At 40.4% G+C, this 27,552-nt stretch overlaps 1 protein-coding gene across 2 annotated transcripts; it reads left to right on the top strand.

Annotated features, from left to right (window-relative positions):
- Positions 1–2,473: 2,473 nt before the first annotated feature.
- Positions 2,474–12,132, top strand: RALA (RAS like proto-oncogene A). 2 transcript variants are annotated; one of them, XR_008236531.1, is made up of 5 exons: positions 2,474–2,629; positions 3,456–3,664; positions 7,294–7,468; positions 7,788–7,860; positions 10,176–12,132. XR_008236531.1 is itself a non-coding variant. In XM_052796090.1 (4 exons), the coding sequence occupies exons 1-4, from the start codon at positions 2,516–2,518 to the stop codon at positions 10,296–10,298; spliced, it is 621 nt and encodes a 206-aa protein (XP_052652050.1). In that variant the 5' UTR covers positions 2,474–2,515; the 3' UTR covers positions 10,299–12,132. The 2 variants fall into 2 exon arrangements, 1 of the variants encoding a protein (XP_052652050.1); XM_052796090.1 differs by lacking the exon at positions 7,788–7,860.
- The last annotated feature ends 15,420 nt before the right edge of the window (positions 12,133–27,552 follow it).

Below are 27,552 nucleotides of genomic sequence, written 5' to 3'. Positions count from 1 at the left end.
ATTCAGAGGAATTTTCTTTATATTACTTGTCTGAAATACATACTAAAAACAAGTAAGCATGACTATCAGGACACATTTTTACTTTTAAAAGTGCAAAGACAAAACAATGTGGAGTAGTTCAAAATGCAGTGTAGTAGGTTGAAAATGTACACATGGCTTGGAGCTATTTTCATGTTCTCGTACTCCCTCTTGAGTAAAAAGAAAGCAATGGTTCTTTTTAAGCCATGAGGGCCTAAAAGGAAATGTTTGGTTTTCCTCATCCATCTCCTTTTTAAAAGAGCTTGTAACATAATGTTAGTTATATTTCTCTGCTATATCTCTATAATTAGTACAGCAGCTTACTCTTGCTTACTTCACGTAAGTAATCTTTCTGGGGAAAACAATTTAAGTGACTTATTTTTCAATTGCATTTTCAGAATTCTTTGACAACAGAATGAGTAGTGACACTGAATGTGATCCAGAGAGTTTTTCACATAGGTTGTTGGTTAACCTTGGTAGGCAGCTAAGTACCACACAGCTCCTTGCTCTCTTCCCCCCTGCCAGTGGGATGGGGGAGAGAATCGGAAGGGTAAAAGTAAGAAAACTAGTGGGCTGAGATAATGACAATTTAATATGTTTAAAACAAAGAAAAACAAAACCAAGAAAAACAAGTGGTGAAAAAAAAATTAAAATAAAATAATTGCTTGGCACTAGCTGACCAATGCCCAGCCAGTTCTGCGCAATGGCAGCCCTGGCAAACTTCCCTGCCAGCTTTTATTGCTGAGCTATGGCATGGGATATCCCATTGGTCAGCTGTCCCAGCTGTGTCCCTCCCAACTGCTTGCCCACCCCCAGCCTACTCACTGGCAGGACAGTGTGAGAACCAGAAAATGCCTTGACACTGTGTAAGCACTGTTCAGTAACAGCTAAAACATCTGTGTGTTATCACTGTTTTCATCACAAATCCAAAACATGGCACTATATGAGCTATTCTGAAGAAAATTAACTCTATCCCAGCCAAAACCAATACGCCTTTTTATTTATTTTTTAATTCCAGGAAGGATTGGCTTAATCTCTAATGAAGCTTCAGTCAGCATGCTTTTACACTTAACTGCCTCACTGCTAACAACCTTAGTGCATGTCCTCAACTAGGGATTTTGATATAAGTTTTAAGAAAATGGTCATTCTTCACATTCTGATTAAGCTGCACAGAAGGGTGATTCATTATGCAGGAGGATGTAATTTTAGTGTGAGACTGTCAAATGATAGTGATGGGTAAAGGCAGTGAGTTAAAGGTGTCTTGTTACTACACTGTATTATTATCTGATAGTTCTGTGTGTAAACTGTGCTGCCACGTGAACATGTTCTTTTTGTGCTTTCTAATTAACAAAATCTAAGTTACATCTGGTTCTTAGTTGCTACTATATGTGTCTTCTATTTACATCTTCTGTAATGTAGATGTCATTGTGTTTTTTGGACATCAGAGCTTGTTTTGACCTTAAATCTCTGGAGGAGGGTACGTTCTGTCACTGTGCGGGGACTTTCCCATGTCTTAAGAACAGTGCAAGCAGACAGAATATTCTGTCTTCATGTAACACAAATACCGTTATATTACTGTTGGGATAGGTAGGGAATGAAATGAAGGTGCAGGAAGATAGTAGTTGGAGATCTGCTAAAACTATGACGTGATTTTTTTAAAAAAAAGCTAACGGGTTTGTTACTTTTTGTACGTGTGCACACGCACATTAGACTGTATGTGAATTAACTGTCATAGAGCCCTTTGGCATTGGTGAGGTGCAGAGATTTGTGTTTGAGCAAGCAAGTTGTGGGGCTGAGACAACTATTCCAAATATACAGAATAACTCATTTGTAGCCTAGGAAGGCACATTGAATCTTTCCACTCTGCATAAACTAGATTATTCTTTCAATTCCTGATTGACTTACTGAAACTGGGTATTTTTAGGTTTTAAGTGACACATTTGCTTGCTTTTCTCTGAAAAAGTACACTAGTTAATCCTTGCTGCTGCTGCTCTGTCTTGGTGCTTGCTATTTAAGCTGGAAATTCCTTCAAGGGTCTGTTTTCTTTCCCCTGCAGCTGTCATATCTCATGTTTTCTTGTATGGTGTTGACTCACTGTGGCTTCCTTTTTCAATTCTTGCTTAGTAAACTAACAAGAATTCTTGACAAATACTGTGTCTCTAAGAGAAAACACTGCATACCAAAATGTAAGTCCTTTCCCTTAATTGCTCTTGGATGCTGTGAACCCACTTGTGCCCTTTCCAAATGGTGAAGGCTTTCTTTGCTCATGCTACAAAAAAGATGAGCTCAGTATAATTTGTGGAATGGCTTCCAGTGAAAAAGCAGATAGCTTTCACTGAAGATAACAGAACTGAAAATAAGTCCTTAGATATGTAGGGATTTAAAACAAATCCACTTTAAACAGTGCATGTGGTAGAAGGGAAAAAAAACTAATGATGTAATATTTTTCTTCTAGATTTTTTTCATTTTATACCTGTGAATTTTCTGCAATCCAAAGATGGCAGCAAATAAGCCTAAAGGACAGAATTCATTGGCTTTACACAAAGTCATCATGGTGGGAAGCGGTGGTGTAGGAAAATCTGCTTTAACACTACAGTTTATGTATGATGAGGTAAGAATCTGCACTAGAAACTATCTCAGGATATGTCTGCTACATAGTGTTATTTAAACATTCATTAGTACAGTTATTTTCTGAAAGGGTCTAAATGTATACGATGTGGTATGAAAGTCAGTGATTAAATTGAACAAAAATATTTTTTGAGATTAGTGATTTACCCTCTAGAGATACCTGTGAAGGTATAATTTGGCATTTTTCAGACTTCTAAGCAATTAGATGCTCTGTCATATTATTAGTGTATTTTGTCATCGTTCACTAGACCTCTTAGAACTTATTTAGGTATGATAGCTCAAAGCTGCTTCAGTTAGGTGAGTTGCATGATGCCTGAATGATGACCAATTTTTTCCATGTTTTTTATGCTACTGTTGGAGAGGAAAGAAAATCTGTTTCTTGCTTCCTTTTTTCCAGTGAAAGCCATTCTTTTTGATTAAAAGGCAGACGTTATGGCCTCAATGTCCTTTAAAAATTGGTACTAAATATATTCAAAGTCAGGACTGCCTGATAGCGTAATTGAGCACAGCCAGATGTTGTGCTTGACCAGAAGCAGAGGCTTGGGTAGTGCACAGACATTGATGTTTTGCGGTTACCTCTAAAATTTCCTTGTAATGGCTGAAGAAAGCAAAAACCCATAGACTGTTTGAGCTGATGGAGAGCCTGTTTTAACTATGAATCATTTAAGTACCTCACATAGCCTAAATACATATGCTTACTTATTACTTACTGTAACCATGTCGGATGTTTGTTATATCCTTATATGCAAATAGAAGCATTTGCCTTGTACAGGCATGATTTTATATCATGAAGGTTTTTTGTTTTCTAGTTTGTTGAAGATTATGAGCCCACCAAAGCAGACAGCTATAGGAAAAAGGTGGTTCTGGATGGGGAAGAAGTCCAAATTGATATATTGGACACAGCAGGGCAGGAGGACTATGCTGCAATTAGGGACAACTACTTCCGAAGTGGAGAAGGCTTTCTTTGTGTCTTCTCTATTACAGAGCTGGAATCCTTTGCAGCAACTGCAGACTTCAGGTAAGTTACAAGGCAAGATAATTATTCTAATTACTGTGAGATAATTACAAGTGATTTTTTTGTTTGTTTGTTTTGTAATGTCCTTATGATAGTCCAGACTGGATGACAGCTCTTACTGTAGTCACATAATGTTTTGATGCCTAGCCATGCCTTTGCTATCTGTACCACTTCGGATATCTTTGCTGCTGTGTTTCTGAATACTGAAAAGGCTATTGCCACAGAGCAGATACATAGCAATGTCAGAAGGCTTCTGCCCTTTGTAAATCAGTGTTTGCCTGGCACTTTTGCTAAGAAGCAGTATTTGTGAGTAGGCATACTGCTATCCAGAGTAATGGATCTGAGAAAAATTGCTTATAGACTGTACTGAATTACATTATAGAATGTATGTACAATACCGTGTGCTCCCTAGAGCTGTCTTTTTCAGTTCTTGCTTCATATAGAGGATTATGTTGTGTTTCTCAACCTGTGAAACACCACCTGGAACAAAAGGGCAGCTGTAGCATGTCCAGCTGTTTTATACTAGAATACTTCATAGTTATAAAGATGATGTGACTGGATTCCAGTTGAAAACTGCGCAGAAGAACCACATCTGGTGATGCCTGTCTGCAAAGTCTTAGGCGATGTGAAGTATGCACTTTGTATTCTGGGAGAGCGAAATGCATAGTATCAACAACACAAGTCTTCCTACCTCTTAAAGATGATTTTATGAACAACAATGGTGAGAAGTATCTTTGAATAGTCTGTAGTAGCTATGCATTTTGTGTAAAGGCCTGTTGTAAATCTGTGCCTTTGGTTTTGCTTGGATGGAATTTTTCTCTGTAAAAGATACCGATATAAATTTTTGAATTTACAAGACAAAAGTTCCGCATAGCGTTCGCATAGCGTTCACCCTTCCCATCAAAGTCAGTATTTTACTTAATAGGGAGCAACATGGTGAAAACAAAATTTGGAACTGGATCTTTCTGGTGTAATAAAGATTTAACAGGATAAGGTTTTTTAAGATGCTTTTCAGGCATGCAGCATATTTAAAACCCTTACAATTCTAAGAGACTATTAAACAGTTAAGAGTATATTACAGGTGTTTGATTTTGATTGAGAGAGCGAGCCTATTTTAATCACTCATCACTATATTAAAAAAAGGACAGAAGAGACAAGAAAATTTTTTTACCGGTTCAAAGTGTAGCGAAATAGGAGAGGAGATAATTTCTTTTTATATTTGTTTCTTTACTTTTCTCTCAGAGGTTATCTGCTTCCCACTGAAATAAGGCTTCTCAGAGACGTTGTCACAGTTCAGCTTTATTAGCACTAAGTATCAGAATATGTTTAATATCATCTCTAAGAGAGAGGAAGAGGTATTGGAGATGGGAGAAAGTGAGTTTTTCCTCTTCTGGTGTTCTTATTTATTTATTTATTTGTGTCTCTGTGTGTGTATATATTCGGGGGAGGGGGGGAGGCCTTGATTGGTTTTCAGGCTTATGCTAGGTATTGTCAATTGTGGAGGACTATTTAGTATAGTTGAGCTCCCCTAGAGTGCAAAATGACCTGTTCAAATATGTTTAAAATTCTGTTAATGCTTCAAAGTACATGATCTTCTATGGCTCTAGAAAAAGTCCTACGTTTCCAGCAAAGGTGAGTGTTGACAACATACATGCTGATACAGCAAAAATGGAAGAAAAAAATCCCTTCGATGAAGAGATTAGAACTGTCCCCAATCCAAACCTGAAAGTGCCTTTCAAGTTGCCTTTGAAACTGTAGAACTGTAAATGCTAAAATGTAACTCAGAAAAATTACATTCTTTCTGCTCTGTGTAAAAGTAACCTGTATCTCTTGAAGGCACAGTTAAAATACCTTTGGCATTGTTGAGCAGCCTGAGGGAATACTACTTAAGAGACAGATATGAAAGAGAGTGACCAGAAGAATTTGGATGTTTGAATGTTTCCATGGAATTTTGTTCTGCTGAAATGACAGAACTCCAACAGGACAGCTGTTTACTGCTATTCAAGGTCTTCGGTGGTGTTCCTGGTGTGCTCTGAAATGCCATTGCTCCAACTGATTTTTTTTTTTTCCAATAGAAAGCAGACCTGCAACAACTAAACTTTTAAATATTTGAAAGGCAGTTTGATAAAATGTGGTCTTGCTTTGAGTAGACTTGATCTGGCTCTAATGATTTCTTTATTTTAAGTTCTAGATTTCAAGCTGGCATATCATTAATTAGATATTTCTTTTTTAGGAGATATCAGTCTTCAGAGAGGGCTCAAAGGAGAATATTGTCATCTGGATTGCTGTCAGATTAACTCTTTACATGGTGAAATTGTTTGGCATTGCCTGAACAATTAGTATTGAAAGTTACTAGCTCTTAGCAGAAGTCTTATTTACACAGATACTGCAGTGATGCACTGAGTTTTCTTCTGGCCACCCTTCCCAATCCACTGACTATTCAAACTACTTTTGGATAGCTGCAGACCCTGTTAAAACATTTGCACTGATATTTGTTGGGGAGCGGAGGAATGTTGCTTTAATTACACCTCAGAGATAAATGTGGTGTTACAAGCTGCCTCAAACATATATTTGTTGGTTTAAAAAAAATAATGGGCTATCTGTCATTTCTCAGCCCTGTGAGTAGACTTCTTCCACAAGACTGCATGCTATTCAGAACTTTTTATAACAGCAGAAGGATCAGGCTGTACAGCAAATCAAGGACCTTTAGAATATCCGTTGATTTTAACTCCTTTCAGCTTCTCTCCATTCAGCTTTAAATCTGGCAATAGGTTTCACCTCAGCCAGCAAAAGGAATTTGTTTCTCTGTGCTTTTTGTCGATCTTCCAGAAATTGCTCCATGATAAAGGGCTACATTTCAATACTAACTTTATACTCCTTTCTGAGACAAAAACAGAGAATTTCCCTCTTCTGGGAAAACTGTTCTTCCTGGTACTTTTAATGCATTTCCAATTAGAAGAAAACTTCCATTATTTTTTTAAGTGTTGAAGACTTATGTACCCAACCATTTGTAGTACTGAGTTTTATCTGCAACTTTAAACCCTTCATCCTAGTAGTTCAAGCAGTAGAAGGGTCTGTCCTTAAAAATCTGATGCGTGTGCAACTTGTATCTGTACACTGAATGAAGATCTCTGCAGAGACTGAATATAATTTACTTGAGAAAGATTCCTGAAAGGAAGAAGTTTTCTCTTGGTATTCTGTAGACCATTTTATCAGCTTTAAAAAAGGCATATGCGTTTTATTAGGAAAAAATCAAATGTAAAACTGAGGTTTGGGTAGCTTAAAAATGGCAATCACAAATAGTAATATAAAGACAATGGTAAATGCTCTCACCTTTATTAAAAGGAATGACATATAAATTCTCACCTAAACCAATCCTGTCTGACTCTTAGTTTCTTACTGACTCACCTCCTTCCTTCCTGGAGGACTAGTTATCTGTCTTCATTCTGTATAATGTCATAATGAGGTTTAAGATTTTACTGGTACGTAAGCTTCATAAAAGGAATAAGTGGGTTTTCACTGTAAGATAAGAATATTTAGTTTGAGTTCTTTTTGTGTTCTAAGAATAGTACTCCATAAAAAGCTTAATTTTCTTTTCTTTTCTTTCTTTTTTTTTTTTTTTTCCCCTCCAGGGAGCAGATCTTAAGAGTAAAAGAAGATGAGAATGTTCCTTTTTTGCTAGTTGGTAACAAATCAGATTTGGAAGATAAAAGGCAAGTTTCCGTAGAGGAAGCAAAAAACAGAGCTGATCAGTGGAATGTTAACTATGTGGAAACTTCTGCAAAAACACGAGCTAATGTTGACAAGGTAATAACTGTCCTCTTAGTAAAAAGAATATCTCCATCAGTTTTTACTTTATACTTATTTTCCGTGGGTCATACTCTGTGTTCATTGTTTTAGCAATTATTTTTGTGAAATTTGAATCAAATGCTTTTCTCTCTTAGCTTGCGAGGAGTGCATGACTTAGTGACTTCATGTAGAACAGTGAAAATGTTAGTCATAACAAGTTTATCCCATGCTAAACTGCAAGGAGTCATTATACAAGACATTATACAAGACCTTATTATATTAAAAATTTGAGGCAGCTATTTTGGCCTAGACTTCTTACTGTGTTTTCTATAACTAGAAGACAATCTGCTTCTGAACAGTGAGGAATGCTGTCTGATCCTCAGCCAGAATAAAACAGCTTACAAAAGCAGGTAAGGGAGGAATTGGAGCCCTCTCTATCCTCGTTTAACCAGATGCGTGTTGTACGCTGCTTAGATGAAGAATGGATGAACCCTTTTAAGCTTTGAGCAGCCTAGAAGTGCCTTGTGAGTTTTCAGGGATAAAACCTGGTTCAGAAGGTCATGAGATAAGAGACAGAGAATCTTTGTCTCCAAGAAGATAAATTATTGATCAGTTGTAAGCGTTTCAGCTATAACTCTGAAGGAGAGGATGACTTGGAATACAGAGCTCAGAATAACTCTCAGCCTTGTAGACTGCAAGAGTAAGAGATGTGTGGCAAACAAATAAGTAGTTTAGTTCAATGTACCAACCTTTCCTTTCAGAGCTATTGAGACTTGATCACACACTGAAAAATTCTCCAATGTAAATCCTTATGTATGAGCTGTCAATTACAGCATGACAGCTGTAATGCAAGTTCTCTTTTGCAGTAACTTAAACTTGACTGTTGTCTCATGGCAGTTGTCTTCCTGAAGAAATGGATTGTTCAGTACTACAGTGAGAACTTCATGCTGTTCTGTAGAGAAAATTAAGTCAATTAAATGCAACAGAACTCAGTCTCATTGTTGAATACAGCTCTGATTTTTTTGTTGCTGTTATAAAAACTTGTACATCTTTTAGTTTTGGTGCATGATTGCAGTTAACATCTGTCTATTACAGTCATGTAGAAATTCCCAGCTCTTCAAAATCTGTTTCACTATCATTTAGCAGCTGGGGAAAAAAGTGTATGTGTGTGTATATATGTATATTTTTTTTAATAGCTTTTGCACACACATGGTAGGCTACTACGCTACTCCAAGTTTCTTATTTGGAGCTGGTAGCATTATGGATCCAGATCAGCATGTATCATATAGAATTAAGGTTTGACAGGCCATAATGAGGCTTTGTTGGCATTAGTAAATACCAGGTATTTTTAGTTACTTGGAGCATCTGAAGTTACGGGGTTTGTTATGCGAACTTAAATTACTATTCTATAAGAAATTTGGCTTCTCTGAATTCCAGAATAATGGTTTGCTCAGTTGGGGAAAACACAGTTGGCTTCTGCTCACTTTGGTAAAGGTGACCCACTACACATCTTCTCACAAGGTTACGTACCCCAGATAGCTAAATACTGTAGTACAGTATCAGTGCTTAAGCAGGTTGACAGTTGCATCTTGCCATTAGTGCAGATTTAAGTACAAACAAGTAACTTAGTGCACATCCAGAAATCTAAAGGCAATCTTGCTTCTTGATGGAAATGTTTAGTTACATTGATTTTTTTGCAGATCCCGTGTAATGAAGGTTGATGTTTTTGCTGCAGTCCATACAAGATTAAAGTAATTGCAAATAAAAACTGAGCTCTGCAGAGGAGCTTTTCAGCCCCTGCACTGTCCATCTTTCACAGAAAGGGATCAAGTCCCCTGACATAGATCTAGAGAACATCCCCTGAGAGAGAAAAGTTTTAGAATTGCTCAGCTGATTTCCTACAATAAAGTCATAAAGATGAAATGATTATTTGCTGTAGCCTCCTGCAAGTCAAGATCTGCTTTTCAAATGCATAAAGTAGCTTTAAGCAGTCCAATTATAAAGGTTTAACTGACAGTAAACTTTGTATCTTAAACAAGTCATTTGTGTATCTCCAACTTTATAATTGTTTCCTACTAAACCACTTGATGAAAATGAAGTTCATGTGTACTTTGAGATTTTAACATGGCGGTTGAGATTACCTGATCTAAAATATTGTTTATGTAGTTGTATGGTTGATAACTTTGCTTTAAAGGAAATGCTGATTGATTATTTTTTTTTCCCCCTAGTCACTTTGTGTTTAGACTTGCATCATGGGACATACTGACCATGAAATGTTCAGTGTGTGCTACTGCTCCATTAATATGTGTCTAGAATTGGATGTTGCACTTTTTCAGCCTTTACAGCTCATCACTGAAAAGACTCGAAACGTAAACTGATTTCCTTGAGTCTCCTCAGTAAGATGTAGATAATACATTTTAAAAAATCTTGGTTGGTGATGAGACTCTTGTTTCAACCGTTGTGGAAAATTGTCTGACAGGATTCATAAGCAAATATGAGAAGACAGGGGAACATTATGGTACCATGAAAGAAGCAGGATTGTGTCATATCAACTTGGCCTTCAAAACCAGTGAAAGATTTGTTGGATTAATATGCAACCAGTTTGAGCAAACAAATATAATCGACTTTATTCTAAACAACTGAAATGGATATCATCAGTGATAGCTTAAATTAACTCATATGTCTGTGACTGTTTTTGCATTTACATTCTTACATCTTTTTTTAGGTGTTTTTTGATTTAATGAGAGAAATTAGAGCCAGAAAAATGGAAGACAGCAAAGAAAAGAATGGGAAGAAGAAAAGAAAAAGCCTAGCTAAGAGGATCAGAGAAAGATGTTGCATTTTATAATCAAAACCCTGAATTCCTTTCCTACCCTGACCATACTAATAAAAACCATAATTTATAAGCATGCCATTGAAGGCTCAAGTGACTGAAATTACTCTAACATGTTGGAAATTGTAATGTACCACTAAAAGCATGAATTGGAGCTGCACTGAGAGTCAAATTCACTGAAAAAAAAAATGTGGCTTCAAGAGAAGCAAAGTTCAGTCCATTTCATAGTTGCCTACCTTCTCACATTTCTTCTGAATGTAGTGTTTCATAGGCAGTCTTTTCTTTAATAGTGAACGGAGAGGGGAAGTATTACTTTGTGGGTTCTTGTAAAGCATACTTTTTTTTATCACTGGTAATTGTCAATTCATCTTGTCTTTTGTTGCCTTGAAAATTACAATTGTGAACGTGATACCTAACAAAGCGGTATGCAGTTGTTTTGCCATGGAGTTACACAAATTAGAAAAGAATAATGTATATGCAAACAGTTATGTTGGGGAAAATTACATGTGGTTCTGCATTACCTGATTAACCTAGCAGAGTAACGTAATCTTTTACATTGAAACATTTGAATATGCCTTAATTTTAAAACCTGAACATAGCAGGTTGCTTAATCAAGGGTGTATTTTCAACTTTGTTGCATGGAGACTGTCCCTGTGCATCAGTGCAAGACTGCCCTCTCTGTGGAGTGCAGTTATGTGAATGATTTTGCTAACTAGCTGTTTGCTAGCAGTGTCTGTTCTTTAAATGTGTGCCATACTCTGGTATTGTGAATAATACAGAGCGTATTCTGTCGTCTGTAACTTGGTAGACTATACAGTATCTTAAAACTAAAAGGTCAGAATACATATAAGACTGAAGTCATAAGCCTATGGCACATCTAAGCCTGGAATGGGTGTTTAAAACTTAATGTGCTGATACCTTGAAACTTCCCTTTTGCGAGTAGATTTTTGTCTAGATGTTCCTTGGGTTTTAACTCCCTGGAGTTGGGTGGAATGGAGCTGATTCAGTAGCGCTAATGTGTTTTGAGTTAAGATGTTGTCTGGGAAATTGTGGTGTCATCAGTTAATTTCTTTTGTGTTCCTAATACTCAGCTATGGGAACGTGGTGTGTTATGCTGAAGCTCTTTGCAGGTTTTGTACTGTTTAGTTTATGTTGATTTTCAAATGGGGAACATTGTAGCTACTTTTTCTAGTTAATGTTGATATTAAACAATCAGACATGCTTTGCAATACAGAAACATTTACCATGTGCATCCAAAATCCCCAAACAAAACGTACTGCCTCAGTTGCTTCAGAACAGCAAGAATACTAGCACACAGTTAGTATGCTGCATCTTAACTAAAAATATACCAGAACGTTTGAGGGTTTTGGACTCCTCTGGGGTAAGACAGGTTAGATCAATTCCACAAACTGTTATACTTTTTATACATGTGTAAGCCTATAACTGACAGTTTAAAATGTGCTCAAACAAACTAGGTAGCAAATATTTAACTTTCATGCTAACAGACATTTTAGGGACTCAAGTCTTAGAAGTTATATTTGTCATGTTAAATATTTATCAATAAGAATTTTGTATGTGCATTTAGTAGACTGCCAAGTGCAGAATTAAAGTTACTCATGTAACTATGGCAAATAAGCCAGTCTTCATCTTACTGTGTACTCATTTGGGTCTATTTGGCCAGGGAGTCTAACCACTAACATTATGACTTTGCTTTGGAACCTGTATACTAGGAACTGAGGTGTTATGAAGCCACTGGACACATGAAACTTGTCTTGGCTGATGCCTTATCCTGTCCTTTTATTTGCTATTTGAGCCATTGAAAGATGAATAAACTTCCATTTTTTTAAAATGCTTGTGCAGTGTTAATTGATAACTATATTATTGATAAACTTTGCTGTAGCTGATGCCAGTTGTCAAGCAGTTAAACCTACATATTCCAGAAGCCTTTGTTGTGTGTGTGAACAAAACTGTAGATTAAACCTAATTAGTCTGATAAAAAGCCACTTTGTAAAAGATGAGACTATGCATGTGCTACCTTTTATCCAGAGCTAATTTATCCCTACTTGCTATAACAAAGAATGTCAGAAAACAGGGAAACTGAGGTAAGCTTCTTCCAGAAGTATTTTTCCCTAAGAATGGAAAGTGAGATTTAAAAAAAAAAACAAAACACCAAACAACAAAATCAAACAAAAAACTAACCTACATAAGTTTTAATAATAAAATAAAAATGCTTTCTAAGTAATTTTCTTTTAGCACGCTCGGGGAGAACATAAGTGTGCTTCCTCAACGTGCAGGGTATATAGCTTGAATTGTGTATATAGGATTTGGGTACATCTTGAGAGAGTCCTCCAAATTGAGTGATACATTTGCATCATAGAGGAGTGTTTGGTTTACCCTACTTCTGCGTCTGAAGCTCCTAGGTCTCTCTGCTCAGAGGGCTTCTGTGCCCGAGAGCATTTTTCTTCCTGTTTCTCCTCCAGGAAGTTGAAGATACTTTCTTACGTTGGCAGGATCAAAGCCTTCCATGGTATTTCCCTCCAAGTTAGCCTAACGCTGGCAGTACTGTTGCTACCTTTTGTGAAATGCATGGCATTGTAAAACTGCAGACCAGAGAGAGATGCCTTAATTAGTAACAAGCTATAAAGTTCAGTTTTCCATTATGTATGAAACTAATATTGAATTCTTATGCTAACTCCATTTTTTTCCTGTAGCTTTTTGTAGCATTAAAAACTCAATTGACTTTTGAAAATGCTAGCTAAGAAATCTGTGGTCTGTTTGGTAGTTTCTGTAGCCTCCTGATGAGCATACAATAGCTTAACAACAGTAGCATCCAACAGTTTTCTTTGACTATTCTGCAACAGCATCATGGTGTGCAGGAAGTGCTTTCTCATTCACAGAGACCTTGTTAGCATCAGAGTAGCATGCAGAGAGACCCCCCTGGCAATTCCAGTGGCAACCATAATACAATAAAATACACTCTGTATCTGAGCCTTGTGGTCACTATATTCAACTGCAGGAACCAAATATTTTATCTATTAATATATGAAATAGGCTTACTGAAAATCTTGGGTTCCTTTTTGGGACACCAAGCTTTGCAATGATTCTCTGGTTCCAGAGTCTGAGAGGGTAGATGTTGTCTACATGATTATAGTCCAATGCAAAAGACAGAGCAGCTGAGAGATGGCTGGTATTACATGAATGCATATAATACATTTAGCTGTACCAGAACTGGATCAGAAGGTAAGTCAATTGAGAATTGAATAGGGAAAGCTAATAGTGCATCTTAATTTCTAAACTTCCTCCCATTACTGTCAGACACGTCAGCTCTTCTAGCCACATGGATGCATAGTCAGTCATGTGCGTAAACTGTATTTCTTTCCAGGCTTGCTCTTGCCAATTTTTGGCTGTTATTTTAACTTAAATGACTGGGTATGTTTTGAAGAGATGACTCATGAAAGAAGCCTCTCCTTGCATGTTTTTGTGGGAGCTTCAGCTTGTTACTAAAATTGAATGGTAGGAAAGGTGTCAATGTTGCTAGTACTGGAGTGTAGGCTAATCTTTGATCTAAATACATTGACCAGACTGGAATATTTTTGGTTTAAGCTTCATTGTCAAAGAAATACTGAAATGTATACCACTTGAGATCTGCCCAGGATCAGACAGATGCCAAGACTCTTCTCATTTTCAAAGAGATCGTGGCTGGATCTAATCAGCCATCTAACTGGTACAATCCATTTTGCAAAAATATTCAGAAGATATAATTTGGTTTCTGTGTGCTAGGGTCTTTTTTTCCCACCTTTTTTTCTTCTGTGCAGAATGGAAAAATACCAGAGTTTAAGTTGTTGGAAAAATTGATTTGCTTCCACCATCCTCTTGATTAATATCATGCTCAGTAATATTTAACACTCCCAGAGCACTTACTATGTGATACCTGTTGTTTATGGATTTCAGTGGGACAGTTCCAGTTTTACAGAAGACTCTTCTGTCTTACAGATGCAAACAACAGTGGCAGAATTTAGCCAGCTGACTCAGTGGGCCAGTAACAGTATTAGCAGGCGTAGCACTCCTGTTTGATGCCTCATTCTGCCTCACGCAAGGCAATTGCCAACTTTCTTTACTGATCTGGTAAGACTGTGTATGAAGCTGTACATGTACCATAAAGCAGTCAAGTTGGGAGTCTCTGAAAACCTGAGTGATTGGGTTCCAAACCATGGCATCTAATTATGCTTTTCAACTTTTGCAAGGACATCCCCTGCCAATGGACTCTGAAGTGTTAAAAACTGAGGTCCTGTCTGCACCCCAATAGCATGGGAACACATGACTCTTTGAAAGTGTATAATTGTGTTACACTGTGTATGTGGACATCATTTCTGCATGTAAAACAAAGATAATTTCTAGAACAATTTACACCTGTGGGAGATTCTTGAAAGCCCCTGGGAATTGAGTAATGTAATACAAATCTGAGAAGAGAAGGAAAGAAGTGGTGTTGGTTGCATTGCAGACCTGTAACGGTGAACTGTAGTTCTGCAGCACTAGTGCTTGTTCGAGTCTGTGCTCTGCTTTGTGTAACACTGTCCTACAGTATTCAGGATTCTGGCGTTTGCCCCTTTTCTGCTTTATTAATATGACATGGTGTTGCAAAATAAGGAATGGGGGAAGGATCGTTTCCAACCTAAAACTGTGTGCTAAAGGTAAGCAGACTCCAGAATGCTCTTAAAAGTGTCCAAATACTGGGAAGTACTTCATCACTCCACTGTTTCCTTTGTACTTAGCTGAACAGAGGTGAGGAGGAGGATACATGTTTAATAACATTCCATTAAAGTTCTTTCTATGAGAACCAGTTTGGAAATTTTCTTGGAAAAAAGCAAGCCTGTAGCAGGTAGTCTGTTAGGATTATAGTTTCAGTCATTTTTCTATGCCTTATGCTGTAAATTGTGGTTTCAGAAATCTCAGTTCTTGAGTGGTTTGGCATTAGTTGCAGGCTTAATTTTCTTTAATACCTGACATTTTAAGAAAAGTTTGGTCACTTCTTGTAATAACCTGACAATACAGTGCCCATTTCAAAGCACATTCGGAGGATAGCCACCCTCCTGATATTTACAGATGGAGGTAGGTGAGCCAGCAGAATGGCAAGGGGCTTGCCAGGTCTGGGAACAAAATCTGTTGTTTGCTAATAAAGTGAGGTGTTGAGGCCACCTTTGCTGCATCAGGTCTGTTAGGAAGGTGGCTGCAGCTGCATTGAGGTAGGCAAAACTACATCCATCTACTGAGGTAATCGTGGATGGCATGCCTGGGTGCCTGTGGATACATGACTTTGAGCAGTGTTTGGAGGTTAATTACAGATTCTTTAGGAACCAGTTTGTTATGCTGCAAATGCGGGGGGGAAGACATACTGAAATACTGATTTAGAAATACTTATCTATTCACTTATTGACCTTGGTGGCAATCAGATTTTTTTCTCCTTGTCCATTTCTATTTGGATTTGACCATATTTATGGCAGGAGAGCAAGGAGAAGATGGAGGAAGCTGATTTCTGTACCACCTGATGGGAAGCAGCCATCATCCATGGGCATCTGAGGAAGCACATGGCAGGCAAAGGGAGAAATCGGGAACTGGCCAGAACCCAGGTGAAACTCAGGTGGTCTTTGCAATGCTTTGGGAGCTAAGACAAGGAGCGGGAACCAAGACTGCACACACCAGACATGGGAACAAAGCACGGGCATGCTCCTGCTGCCAAAACCAAGGTGGGACAAATAGCCAGCGAGGCCCCCAGGACTGACAGTGCCAAGCTGCAAACCAGATACACACTGTCTCTTTGTTTCCTCTTCCTGGTAATATCAGTACTGATTTTCAGGTATTTCCTTACTGTCTGAGCAACAGGTGAGGTAGCACCTGCAGTAGTGTTCAACCTATGTTTTCTCCACTCCTCTGCCTTCCTCTTGACAGAGCTTACTCTCATTCCTCCCTGAAAGGGGGTGGGCAATAAATAATTACAGCCTGTAAGCCACTGATGTTTTTAATGCTGCCTCCTGTGCTTGTGCTGTGAGTGTAGAGTAAAAAGAGGTTGGAGGCAGGTTGGGAGAACCCTCATCCACAGACCACAGCAGCCATAAGAGTAGTCATGCACTCTTCTGCTGAGGGTCTGGAGGAGGATCTGGGATCTTAAGGTATTGCGGAGTTATTCTTCCCCCCCATGCTTCTTATGAGTGGAGAAGGCTAGAAGTTGTCCGTTTTCCACCTTGTTCTTGATTGATGCCATGACAACTTGTTGGTTGTCAATGTCCCAGGCACAAAGGAGGGGATCTTGTGGTAAGATGGAGCTTGTGCCTCATGGATGTCCTGGCTAAGAGTAGAGGCATGATGATAACCAGCAGTCTGTGTGTTATATTTTAGGCACTGACAGCTGTCCTGAAAGTAATGAATTGGTGTTTGCCTTCAATTGAGCTCAGCATGCGTGGTATGCTTCTGGTACAGTTATTTTTGCTTTTCGCTTGTTTTGTGAAGAAAAACTTAAGACATAAGGGTTGGTTTTTTTCAGTGAAACAAAGTAGGAGACCTGTTGGCTGAAATGCTGCCAGACTAATGTGTTAAATATTAGTCATCTCTAAAGAATAAGCCTAAAACAGTAATCCTTATGTTTTATTTGATAAATGCCAAAATGCTTACTGAAATAGCCTAGGGAAGTGTCAAAAGAGCAGTTAAAAATAATGTACCATGTCTATGGATAGCAGTTTGCTGTGGGCGGTTGTAACTCCTGTGAGTGCCAGAACTGACTTGAGGAGGTAGGTGCTAGTTGCCCTCAGCTGCTTGTGACAGACTTAATGCTGCATCTAACATGAAGGAAGCTAGGAGAATTTGGCTGCCCCTGTGCTGTTAGATGAGGAGTAGTATTTTTTGTTTGTGAGACAAAGTAGATAACAATAATGGTGTGACACTGCTTCTGGTTTTGCAGCGTGATTTAAATCTGCAATGCAACATGGATATTTTTCATTGATGTCCTAAAGACTTCGTAAATGCTAAATATCCATATCCATAGACAAGCTGCCTAGACTGTGGGTGTTAATGAGCGAGGCCACACAGCCCTACGCGGAGGGCAGCCATCCACAGAGACCACTGTGGAGTTGCTCTTCTGATACTGGTTCCCTTTGTTGCATCAACAAGAGATCAGGACATATTGCATCCTGCTTCAAGAATGGCTGTGGTCGTCACTAGGGCAATACACAAGTCTAAATGGGACAATGCAGTTTGTCCATTAAATGCTTCTGTCTGCTAGAGTATCAGCACGTAGAAGAAATCATGGTGTAGAGCAAGCTCCTTCCTATAAGGTTTATTTTATGATTTATAATCCTCTACTTACATGAGTACCCTTATGACTATGGAGTTCAGAAGGAAATGTGGGAATGTTTTTAATTTAAATTATATTTTATTTTGATGGTAAGATCTTGAAGCTTTAATGTGAAAAAGGAGATTAAACCCACAAGTATTTCAACATTTCATAATAAAACCAGATTGTCCCTACTGTACTCAGAAATGCTTATCACAGTTGGTCATTATTTTTTAAGAAAACTCAGGAAAGAAGTGGCAAGAAGAAATCACAAGGTTAGTTGTTTCTGCCAGTTACATTTGTTATTAATTTCTTTGACCATCAGCAAAAATTTGCATAAAGCATGTATGACGTGGTTTTTGAAAGTCTCTGTTCATCCAGTTTAGCTGGGTTTCCACAGGATAGCAAAAACACACCCCTATGACACTAGAAAAAAAGGAGGAGGTAGGGAGAAGAAGGGAAGGAATAATTCAGCTGGAAAGGACCTACAATGATCATCTAGTCAACCTGCCTGACCACTTCAGGGCTGCTCAAAAGTTAAAGCATGGTTTTAAGGGCATTGTCCAAATTCTGCCATGGCCTGAGAGAAGAGTAACAGCACCAGGTTTGTCCTTGGGAGCCGGGTGGCAGAGGAGGTGTCAGGGAAACCCAGCAGCTGGCCCAGTGCATGGCCACCAAGGGCAGGGACAGCCCCCTGGGCCTCCTGGGCACAGGGACAGCCCCCGGGGCCAGCACCCCAAAGGCCTTCCTCCGAAGGACGCTGGGCGGAGGGGCTGCGCGTGGGGGGCCCTGGTGTCACAGTGCCACCACCCGGCAGTGCAGCAGTCACAATGCCCCGGGGCAGTATAAAAGGGGCAGCCTCCCGTGCCCCGCTGCCAGAGATGGCCCGGAGACAGCCCGAAGACATCCGAGAGGAAGTCCCTGAGGAGCTGGTGGAATTACTTGGAGGGGGCTGAGGGAGGAAGACTGGAGGCTGGACCAGGCTGCTGGAGGTTCTCTAGTGCAACACCATTTCCCGGCAGGGCCACGTTCAAACCCCATCTGATGAATGGAAACCCTGCTTCAATCTTCAGGGCACAGACGCAAGCCCCTCAGGAGATGAGAAGAACCACCAAGCCCTGGCAGTGCCCAAGGCTATCGGGCCTTTTCAGCTGGATAAGCAATGGCCAGACCAAGGGAATGCCTTCTTGAGGAGCACTGTGGAGCTCACCATCCTCATCACCTGCAGAGCCAGTGGCAGCAGCTGTAAGAAATGCAATGCAGAGATGTTGCCAGGGGTCCAGGTGCTTTGGAGCAGCCACTGGTGGCCCAAAGGCACAGAAAGGATTCTTGCCCCCAAGGTTGATCAGGCTGGGGGCATTTGGCCACTCTTGGAAGCCCCTGAGATGGCTCCAAGTTGAGGGAGAATAGGGCTTGGGCATCTTCTGGCAGGCGTGACCAGCCTGTGGGACGAGGAGGCAGGTCTTGCTCACGTGCTCAGGGAATAGCCGATTGCCAGCTCTGGGGTCAGGAAGGAATTTTCCCCCGGGGCAGATTGGCACTGGTCCCTGGGGGTTTTTTGCCTTCCTCTGCAGCACTGAGCATGACCACTTGTCAGGGCTCCTCCAGTCCATTTTGGCTAGGTTACTGCCTGCTGCTCGTGCACCATGAAGATGGCCTCTCGTGCCCTGCAGCTGGGGGGAGGAAGGCTTTTTTTTCCCCCATGGTGGGCTAGCAAGTGTCCCTGGGGGTTTTTTGCCTTCCTCTGCAGCACTGAGCACAGCCCCTTGTCAGGGCTCCTCTGGGCCCTTTCGGCTAGGTCCTTGCCTGCTGCTCTTGCACCTCCATGTGCCCTGCCTCTCTCTGGCTCTCTTGCCCAGTGCCAGTCTGTAGCGGGAGCGAGCTCTTCCCTTCCCTTGGCTCCATTTCCCCAGGGGTTCTTGCTTCTGCAAAACAGCCTGTGCTTGGAAGGGCTCCAGGCTTGCTGCCCCATCAGGAGCTGCCGCTGTTCAGCTCTCCCGGCGTGCAATACAAGTGCAGGGCAGGCACAAGAGTGCTTTTCAAGCATCACTGCCCAAGAAGCACAGCAGCGGAGCAAGTTTTGGAAGGCAAAAAAGTATGCTTGTCATCGCTAAATGTCATACTTTGGTACCCCATGGTCCCATATACCTCCTGCTTCTGCTGCTGCTGCTTCTTGGGACTGCTTGGCCTGTATTCCTGCTGCTACTTTAGAATCATAGAATCATAGAATCGTTTTGGTTGGAAAAGACCTTCAAGATCATCGAGTCCAACCATTAACCATGCCCCCTAAACCATGCCCTGGAGTACCCTGTCCACTCGCTTTTTGAATACCTCCAGGGATGGTGAATCAGCCACTTCCCTGGGCAGCCCATTCCAATGTTTGACAACCCTCTCAGTAAAAAAATTTTCCTAATATCTAACCTAAATCTCCCTTGCCTCAACTTGAGGCCATTTCCTCTTGTCCTATCTCCAGACACCTGACAGAAGAGACCAACACCCACCTCACTACAACCCCCTTTCAGGTAGTTGTAGAGAGCAATAAGGTCTCCCCTCAGCCTCCTCTTTTCTAGACTAAACAGCCCCAGTTCCCTCAGCCACTCCTCATAAGTCTTGTGCTCTGTTGTACTGTTGTTCTCAGGCTTGTGTGTTTTAGCATGTTTTTGCACAGGAAACAGGTCAGACACTTCTAAAAATGAGTCCAAGGAGCAAAAATAAAATCCAGGGGTAATGAACAGGTATTGCTCACCTCCAAAAGGTTTGCAACCCTTTAGTTGAGGAGTATGTCCTGCTTCAGACTGAGGGCTTGATGTCTGAGCCTCACTAGTGTCAGAGATGCAGGGGGTTGCTACCCTGTGGAAACCCAGCTAAACTGGATGAACACAGAAGACTTTCAAAAACTGCACTTCACACTTGCTTTGTGCAGATTTGTGCGGATGGTCCACTTATCTTGAGATGATCCGCAGCTCTCACCCCCACCAGAAGGCACATGCCTCCTTCTCACAACGTGACAGAGCCCATGCCTAGGCTGGGACGTGGTTATGGGTGTTCAGTGCCTTCTGCTAATGCAGGGCTGGGTAGAAATGTCATTAGATATTTCCTCAGCATGTACTGGTAGGGAAAGGAGGAGGTGGGAAGAAGATGACAAGGGAAGAAGAGAAAGGAAGGGAAGGGAATATGACAAGGGAAGAAGAGAAGGGAAGGGAAGATGAAGGGAAGGGATTTTTTTTAAAACAAAATGTGTTTTGCTCATGTGAAAAACTAGGCTGTTACCCACATTTATTATTGGAAAAAACGTGATAAAGCAGTGAGGCAGCCTGTTGCACATCATACAGGATCTCTCCTTCAAATGTTTGGCACCTCTGAAAAGTTAATCCCCATAATTTTTGAGGCATAATTCTCTACTTTACCTGTGGGATCACCATATCACCTTCCCAGGCAGTACCAAGTTGTTAAAAACATTAGCTTTCCCCCCTAATTTTGAATGGGGAAGAGCATGAATGGTTTTAGTTTACTTTTAGAATTGGGATCTGTCCCAAGAGCAGCAGCTCAGAGGCAGTGCCTATGAGCACACTTGGAGGATGACTGATTTCTTGCAGCAGCAGTACTTGTGCGAATTCAGATTCTGGTTTCATGTTCTTTGCTATGCTGACCTCTAGGGAAATTTTCTGCAGAACTATTTGTCAAAGCATTTGTATAGAGAGCTATTGCGGCTTCAAACCAGTCACTGCCCTTCTTATTCTAGGGACCAGGCATTTCGTGTGAAATTCAAAGTAGGCATTCGCATGAAGCTGCAAGCTTTTTGCTGCTCCCTCAGCTGTTTCCAGCACCCTTGAGTGAGTCAAGGTCTTGGTACAGCTGAGCAGGGCTCTGTCAGCGGAGGAAATGCATCCTGAGTTAAGAAGTGGGGTGATTTTTCTGAATACTTGTGAACTGGGAAGTTAAAAATTTCAAAAGAACTCTGCACTCTGAGTTTGTGGAGGGCAGCATATACCTTTTCATCCATTGCTAAGACCGCTTCGTCGATGGATGAAGTTGGTATCAACCACTTAAGTTCTAGCATGACAGCTTTGTGAAGAATTAATAGATTGCTTTCCCAAAGGAGCTGGGGAGCATGGCAATTGTGCAAGTGTCTCCCATCAGCAGGCAATAAGCCTGCTTCAGAAGGGATGTTTCATGGGCTGAAAAGCCAGAAAGCTCTGCTCGGTTTGATGCTAGTTATCAATGAAGCCCAAAGAAAGGAAATGGACGACTAAAGCATGGAAGAGATTTTTGTTTGTTTGTTTTGAAAGGACCATTTAAAGGAGAGATGTTAAGAGAGACATGCATATTCCACAGGAAAAGCCTTGGGAGATCTTTTTCTCCTGATATTCGAAGATGGAAAAATTGCTGACAGTTGCGGACTAGGAGCATTTTTCTTCTAGATGCAAAAGGGTGAAGGTGAGTCATCTTGGCTAATGATGACCATTCTAGAGCAGTGAATTTTTTCTCTCTCAAGTAGCCTGCTTCAGACTCCTACCTCAGTTTTTTGCTCAAGCAGAAGGTCTGAACACCATCCCAGTGTGCAAAGTTTTGTACACATAATAGTAGACTATTATAAAAGCCAAAACCCTAACAGTAATTAATTAGCTATGAAGGCATATGATGGAAGAGGTTCTTATTTTTCACTAAGCTCAGGCTCCCACTATCACAGGCAACTACATCACTTTCATAAACAATGAAATCCCTTTCATAAATTGGTCAAACTCCACCCCTTGCTGGATTTCAGTTTGGTTTCTTCTACTAGCAGATGACTCCAAACCCCTATTCTTTTAATGAATAAAACCCATACATTTCGAGGCTGTGTTTACTGACAGTTTGTTTATAGCTGTCTGCACTAACTCTGTCTCTTTGTGCAAACAGTTGTTCTTTCTAGGAGTTTATCTCCTTTCCTACCCTCAAGTTAAATTTACAGAACAGTGTGATTTCCTCCTTGTCTTTGTTATGCTAGACTAACCATGCTCTGCCAGTCTCCCCTGAAATTAAGATCTTGGTATCACTGATGATCTTCATAGCCTTTTCTGCTCCTGTTGTGAATTCATCTTTCTCTGAATGAGAATGACCAGCACAGAGGCAGACTCAATGGTCTTAACAGTGACTTAAAGGCAGCATTAATCTCTCTCAACTCTTCTCTAGTGTATGGGTTGCATTTCCCATTTCAGTGGTAAATCCACTTGTGTCCTGATCAACCAATACACAGGTCTTTATCCTTCTTTGTTTTTTTTCCAATGGCTGAGTTCCCGGTTCATAAAAACACTCTTCTGGTTGGGAAGAACAAGCACTGACATATTTAATCTAGCCAGCTCTTCCACAGTGCCTTGGGAAACATGAATTATTGCACTTTAGTCACTAGACAATCTTAGGGCAAGATACAAATACAACTGCAGTCAAGAAATAGCAGAGGTAGCAACAAAACCCCCTCAAAACTAAACAAAAGACAGTGTATGTACGCCTCAGACTGTTTTTGTAAAATGGTTAGAAAACATGTGAATGCATACAGTACTTCAGAGAGTAAAAATAAGATGTCTTCTAAGACTTCCACGCTTAACTAAAAAAACCCAAGCCCCCTAGGATAATGAGATAATTAAATTCAGGCCAGATATTAGAGACACCAAAGAAATTTTAATTTCTAGCTCTCTGTGTGCTTGGCAGAATGATATTGGGTTTGTAAGAGAAAAAGCAGGTTGATACTGGAAGATGGGAAACAAAACTTCAAAGAATGCTAGATAAATGTTACTGCACAGGAGAAAAAGAAAAACAGACACCTTTCCCCACCACCACTCCCCCCAAAACCCAACCAAACAAAAAAAACCAACCCTAAGGAAAAATCCCTGCCAGGTCAACAAACAAGCCTTGAGGAATTCTGCTGAAAAATAAAGATCCTCAAGCTACTGAAAACTCTTCCTAGCTCTCTCTATCTTGATGGATTGACAGTTTGTCCTGCACCAGAAGGATGTTGCTAAGGTCTTTACACATCATGGTGACAAAGACAGGACACAGAAACTTTAAAAAAGGAAGGAAAAAAGTACAACAAAAACCTTAACAAAAAAAGAAGTGGTAACATTGCCCATGAAGCATGTAACATAGCCTCCTCCTTCGTGCATGACCAGCTCAGCACCTATTTTTATCAATTGTATTACATTAAGGATGGTGGACAGTCACTCAGAACAGACTTTTGGGAGCCTTAATGCACTTTTGCAGATCCAACAAAGTATTTGAGTAAAAAACAGAATATGAGTTGAGGTTTTAAAAAAAATTGAAAACTACCAAAGTGTTAGCCCAAGCTCCCTCCTTGGGATGGCTCCTAGGGAAGTCCTTTCCTAAGGGCTCATTTTCTAGAGCTGGCATCCAAACACTTTTGGAGCCAATATTATTTTGGCTGCACCTTTCCAAGTGTGTTTTTCTCCAGTGTTTACCACTGTTTTCATGTGCTGACCATATGATAATACCTTGCAAGATAAGAGATACCTGCAAATACCCTTCCTATGGCATTTCAGCTTGTGGTGGAACAACCAAGACCTGACTGCTTCAGAGCACTGGTTCCCACACCACTGCATGTGCCACTGCCAAAATGTATCTTCTAACCTAATCTGGTGCTCATTTCCCTCCTATTTACTCTTCCCCACTAAGCCTTGTGGAAACAAGTTGTAATGCTTCTTAAATTTTCTGGCTCTTTGGGAAGCCAACAGTTGGCACTATGCCACCAATGTCTTCCATGCTTCTGAAGGATTTCATACTCTGAAAGGAATCTGCTTCGGGTCTGCTTTGTAATGTCAGGAACCCATGGATTTCTATAGGTTTTCACTGTCAAATCCTATGCCGCCATCGCCTGATGGCTGAACGCTGCCAACACTGACATGACTGCTGTTGGCAAATCCTTCTATAACCTGGTGTAGCCAATTTGCAGGCAGAGTAAACTCGCTGTCATTAGCAGCTTAGCTTCTAGTTAAGAAGCTTCTCTGACAAGTAATGAGGCTCGCTCCACATGCGAAAATGCCAGCACTCTACTGCTAATCACACAACTCTTTCAAATAATATATTCTTGCTCCAGAAATGCTAGTGAATGCTTGAGAGTAAATTGGAAATTGCAGCTTGTGTTGAATTGTCCAGATCTGTCCCGTGTAATTATCCACAGTCTCTACAACTGCCTCTGTGATGTAGGGTTGTTGGCATTCTGGGTTTTGTTTTTGTTTTTTTAATGTGCCAGAAGCCTGATGATGTACTTGTTTTGCTGAGTGTGCTTCTGTGTGTGCCACAACACACACTGGAGAACCTCTTCAAAGTTGCAGAATATTCACATACACAATGAGCAGCAAAGGATATCAGCAAAGCTGAGAACAGCCTCCAGGCCTCTATGGAAAGATAAGCTATTCCACAATAGCCACAGATGAAGTCTGGGATGTATGGCACTTAACACAGTGGGGAAGATATGAGGTATGCTGCTACTGACCCCTAAGTTGTGCAGAATTTTCATGATGCACAGCATGTTCATAAATAAACACAGTTTGAGAAAGTATAAATGCATTGTTGTCTAGGTCAGAGTAATCCTTCTTGGACAGTGACCTCCTCTCCTGAAATGGCAGGTGGGCCAGCATACCAGGCTCTTTCGTTCACCATCTGATGGGACATCATTAAAGAAGAGAAAAAATGAATGCAGTTGTTCTCCACGCAGCATGCATCTTAAGAGAAAACCTGAAGGAAAGTGCATGTGTGTGTGTGCATAACTACAGAAATAAGTAATGAATGCTTTGATGACAATGTTTGTAAGAAATGTGAGTTGAAACAGAGAGAGACGAAGGGGGAGTGAAATAACACACTTGTAAAAGGAGGCTTGCTGGAAGCGGGTGATGGACAGGATGAATACTATTGCTTGAGTTTAGAAAAAGGGAAGAAACCATTAGAGGGATTCAAGAAGTTGAGATACAACAGTGGAAAAGAGGTGGGGTTTTTTAGTTTTGTTTATTTTTAAGTCATGTTTTACATAGAAACATAACTAGTATGTAAGTAAGCTAGCTAACAACAATCACATAGCAAGGTGGCCAGAAGACTATTAAATTGCTAAGGAAAGACAACAAATTCTGCTTTTAAAGCATTTAGGATGACGTTTAAGATGGTATGGCAGATATACCTAATGAAACAAAATCAGCTCAAGAAGCTGAGTTGAAGTATAGGCAGCAGAGCGGCAGCTCCAGTCATGAAATTCAATAAAATCAAGAAAAAGAAAAAGGTAGAGAGGGCAGAAAAAGGGGAAGAAAGAGCTTGAGACTTCATTAAGAGTCTGAAATCAGAAGACAAGAAGTTTGGAAGGAAACCTGAATCACCCTAAATTGAAGTTAGTTTCAGTAGTGTAAGACAGCAAAAAAATATTTCTTTTTCAGGAAGCAATGAAATTGCTTTACTGTTCAGAGTTAAGCATGCCTTTTAATAGGAGTGATTTCCTCCCAGGTTCTACTCAGCAAGAGTTCTTACACCCCTGAGTTAATAATCAGGACCTACATAAAATAAAACCAGGAAAAATCACCTGGCCGTAGGCTTTTCTACACTGCCTTCTGGAGCACCATTTCAAGTTGGCCCAGCTATCACTCGATTGCATTGCGTGGGGTTTTTTTTCCAGTGACTATTTTGACTAAAGCAAGTCAAAATAACAGGCATCCTGAGTAATATTGAACATTGCAAAAGTTTAGCATGCATTCATAATTATAGGAGACATAGTAGGTCTGACTGAACCCTTAATACCTTGCGCAGCCATTCTCCACTCTCATAGCTGATGCCAAGTAGTCAAAGAACCACCATAAGGCAGGCAAAGTGCCATATGGCCCTGCCCTGAGGCTGGGTGAGGCCAGGGTACCACTCTGCTTCACAGGGTTAAGAAAGAGGAAACAAAGTAAGATTCACATTAAGGCTGTTCCTTAGGATCAATCCTAAGGATTGAATTAACTCTCCAGCATCTCTCCTAGTCTATGGGCTGTTCCAGGAAGGAATTGCTGTATTACTGTGGAATACCCTGAGTGTTTCAGCCAATATTGATTGGATGGAGAAACCAGTTTTATCCTGTTCCTGGTTCCACTGTCAGACCGGAGAAGAACATTGCCCATCTAGAAATAAGCTTTCATGGTACAGAAATCAGCCTTCAGTTCAGTACTCACTTCTGAAAACAGTTTAAATGATGATCACGATATATTCACTGGATTTGCTTTGGCAATTGGGAACTAATAGTAGTTAGTACAGTGGGTAAACCGGGAAGGGTGAAGGGCTTCACTTCTCCTAGAGTGACCAGGCCACTTCATAGGAATACTGTAAATGAACAAAGTGTGTAACTCCCATGATCTTCCTAAAGCAAAAAACCTCTTTATTATACTATGTGTAGCATACCATTTGGTTTTACCCGATTTGCAATTATGCAAATTCTTAATTTTGTGAAGAAATTACTGGTGTTGCTCTGTGGAACAAAGCAGCACAGAGGAGACCTGCTCACATGAGATTCTCTGCATTCAACTTTTAAAGTAGAACAAAGGATACAGAGATGGTAATCCTAAATCTGTCTTATGCCCCTTGCTGTTAACAGCAATCAGAGGATATACTTGGTCTGAATTGCTTTAGTAATACCATGCACCGGCACTTAAATTCGCTTCAACTTACTGCAGGGTGGCGTGACAGTAGCGCGCTGGTTACTGTGGGGAAAAATAAAAGCGGTTTATCACATGCTTTGTCAGCAACTAGCTGGGTGTTAACATTCACCCACCCTGCTCATAACCTCGGACGGATATTCATACAAAAGGAACTGCAGTGAGCTTTCCCCCCCCCCCAGTCCTGTATTCCTGCAATCTCTTGAAAGTTCCTCAGACTGAATAAAGGCATTTTTTTCTTTGCCCTCTGGAAAAAGAGAGGTGAGCTGTGGGGAGAGCTCTA

Source organism: Harpia harpyja, chromosome 1 (assembly GCF_026419915.1).
Source record: "Harpia harpyja isolate bHarHar1 chromosome 1, bHarHar1 primary haplotype, whole genome shotgun sequence".
Lineage (NCBI taxonomy): Eukaryota > Metazoa > Chordata > Aves > Accipitriformes > Accipitridae > Harpia > Harpia harpyja.
This window is presented reverse-complemented; position numbering and strand designations above follow the sequence as displayed.

What these genes read in the sequence shown, in the direction of transcription:
- RALA (XM_052796090.1), top strand. Translation starts at nt 2,516, where the DNA reads ATGGCAGCAAATAAGCCTAAAGGACAGAATTCATTGGCTTTACACAAA. An exon ending in GCAGCAACTGCAGACTTCAG is followed by an intron (nt 3,665 to 7,293) that starts GTAAGTTACAAG and finishes TTTCCCCTCCAG; the next exon opens with GGAGCAGATCTTAAGAGTAA. An exon ending in CACGAGCTAATGTTGACAAG is followed by an intron (nt 7,469 to 10,175) that starts GTAATAACTGTC and finishes ATCTTTTTTTAG; the next exon opens with GTGTTTTTTGATTTAATGAG.